General features: G+C 65.1%; 1 protein-coding gene across 2 annotated transcripts in view; it reads left to right on the forward strand.

The window, feature by feature from the left end:
- Nucleotides 1-861: 861 nt before the first annotated feature.
- Nucleotides 862-2,504, forward strand: part of NELL1 (neural EGFL like 1) — an 821,556-nt gene continuing 819,913 nt past the window's right edge. For both annotated transcript variants that reach the window (XM_040638900.1, XM_040638901.1), the window contains exon 1: nucleotides 862-1,016. In XM_040638900.1, the coding sequence (XP_040494834.1) occupies nucleotides 962-1,016 (55 nt within the window). In that variant the 5' untranslated portion in view covers nucleotides 862-961. The remainder of the gene's footprint in view (nucleotides 1,017-2,504) is intronic.

The following is a 2,504-nucleotide window of genomic DNA, read 5'->3' on the forward strand; positions in this document are numbered from 1 at the left end:
AAAAAAAAATGGTTAGGAATTTCCCCTATGTGGCAGCATTTGCCCTGCAGAACCGGAAGGTTTGCAGATAGACTCCCCTAATCCCCCTGCATCTCATTCCAGCTCGGGGACCCTTCTTCGGTGCCCCCCGCCTCGGCGGCCTCCCTCCGCGCTCCCAAAGCGTGTGCCCAGAGAGAGGGGGGGGTCCCCCCGAGAGAGGAGACGGAGGTACAGGTGGTGAGCACTGACTCGGCCGCCATCCCCCTCAGCCCATCGCCCCTCCCCTCCCCGTCGCCCGAGCGAATCCCGAGTAATTGTTTTCCGGGGAGGGGCTGGGCGCGCTCCGTGGCGCCGCCCGGGTCAGGGTTCCCGCGGGGGGGAAAAGCCCACTCGCGAGGGCTCGGCGGCTCTTCGTCTCGGCCGGGATGAACTGTGGCAACTTCGGCAGCCCCCACGGCGGCGGCGAAGCAGAGCCAGAGACAGTGGCGAGGCCAGCTCGGCCGGGCTGGAGAGCGTGAAGCCGAGGGGGCGCCTGGCGTCTTCAGCGTCTCCCTATCGGCTGCGCGTCCCGGGACTCCAGTTCCGGCGCTCCTGGTGGTAGCGGCTTCCGCGCCTGCCGCCGGGTCCTCGCAGGTCGGCGAGCGAAGCAGGAGAACCCGATCCCAGCGCCGAGAGCAACCTGCCGGAGTGGCCGAGCCCCGAGCTCCCGCCCCACCTCCGAGGCGGGCGCAGCCGCAGCGGGGACCGGGACCCGAGCCCCGCGCCGCCGCCGCCCGCGGTGGGGGGCGGGCTGGGGGCGGGGCGGCCGGGGCCGCCTTGCGGGGCGCGATCCCCGAGCGCAGCACCCGGCGCTTGCCGAGCCACCTCCCCCGCCGCCCGCTAGCAAGTTTGGCCGCTCCGTGCCCGGCGCGCCTTAGGATCCAGGCGCATTTGTTTCCTCCTGGTTTCCGCGCGCCCCGTTTGGCGGGGACCCTCGGGAGCGATGCCGAGGGATGTGATTTTAGTTGTGTGGTTCTGTGTGTGCACCGCCAGGACAGGTAAGCAGGGTTGGGGCGGTCGGAGGCATGCCGGGGAAAGGGGGAGCCGCGCCGCTGTGCCCAGTGCCGGCACAGGCGTCGGGAGACCTGGATTCGAGCTCCGCGCTGGTCCGGGAAGGACGGCGCAGCGTGGATGGGTCCCTTGGATCTCTCTGCCTTGCTCCAGGGCAAAGCGTGAGAAGTGGGACTCACGGGCTGGAAGATGCCCCCGTGAGTGCCCCCTTCCTTGGAGACGCGGCCTCGCGGACGCCAGAGTGAGGGGCGCGGCCGAGCCGGCGCACCCTCCTGCTCTTAGTAACCAGCTTCCGGGTCGAAACCACAGCAGGTTCGGCCCGCGAGTCCCACACCCCCGAACTTGGAAGGTGCGGTGGAAACCGGTCTCCCGGCGCGGGGCCGGGCCGGGAAGGGGCAGCGGCGGGAGTCGCACCCGCAGAGAGAGCGCTTCCGGCCGGCCGGCGGGCGCGGCAGGGGCCCGGGAGGGCACGGCACCGGGTGAGGGCTGCAGGCGAACCGCGGGATTCCGTGGTCTCGCTGGTCTCCTCGGACTCTCCCCAGGAGAACTCCAGGAGCATTTTCTCCCTTTCCACCCTGTCCCCAAGGGCTGGACGAACAATAATTCGGGGGAATTAGAACCGTGGAGACAATCCAGGGAGATTTTCTCAAGCTCCCAACCAGTTTTCCCTTGCTATAATTGCCGGTTGGGGATTGTGGAGGGAGGACTAGGATAATTGGCGTAATTTCTGAAGTCCCCACTTCGTTCTGCCTTCAGAGACGCAGTTGTGAGGACTCTAAGAGCACCTCCTTCCATCCGCTCCCACTCACCCCCAGCCCCCATACCTCTTGGGGTTTGGAGACCCGTTCTCAGCCGTCTTCTCCACGGGTCTAATAGTAGAGGTGAAGGTGGGGTGGGGTGGGGTAGGCACAGTATGGGCAAAAATACAGCTCTCCCATGCTGGGGGTGGGGGTGGGGGTGGGCGCGTGGCGAATTTTTATTCCTGTGCTAGCCAGCCTTGGTACGCGCTGCCGACCTTGCACCCCAGAACCGGCGTGTAGTCAGTTCTCCCTTTATCTTTTCTTCTTTTACCACTAGCATTTCCCTTCTCTAGAGCCATAGCCTCCTTCCCAGGCCAGGCAGCAAGTTTATGGGGGAAAGGGCTGGGGAGGGTGCCGTGCCTAGGTTGGCCGGAAAGTTCCCTCCGCCTGCGCCCCAGGCGCCCCTCTTTGGCAGTTAGCCCGCCTGAGGATACAAAGTTGGGCGTCTCAGAGCTTCTTGCTGGCCTGTTCGTTTACCCAGGTCTGAGAGGGTAGCAGTTTTCCCTTTGCTTAATGGAACAGCAACGGGTGTGGACTTCTCCAGGGACAAAAGGAATCCTCCTTCCTTTCCTATCTTCATCTGAGCTTCTGAAGGCTGCAGGGACGCCAAGGCTCAGTCCAGATTAGAATAGTTGCTTCTTGGGTATGGGCACATCGGGATGGGCTAGGCTTTTA

Source organism: Ursus maritimus, unplaced genomic scaffold (assembly GCF_017311325.1).
Source record: "Ursus maritimus isolate PB19 unplaced genomic scaffold, ASM1731132v1 scaffold_23, whole genome shotgun sequence".
In the NCBI taxonomy this organism is placed as follows: domain Eukaryota; kingdom Metazoa; phylum Chordata; class Mammalia; order Carnivora; family Ursidae; genus Ursus; species Ursus maritimus.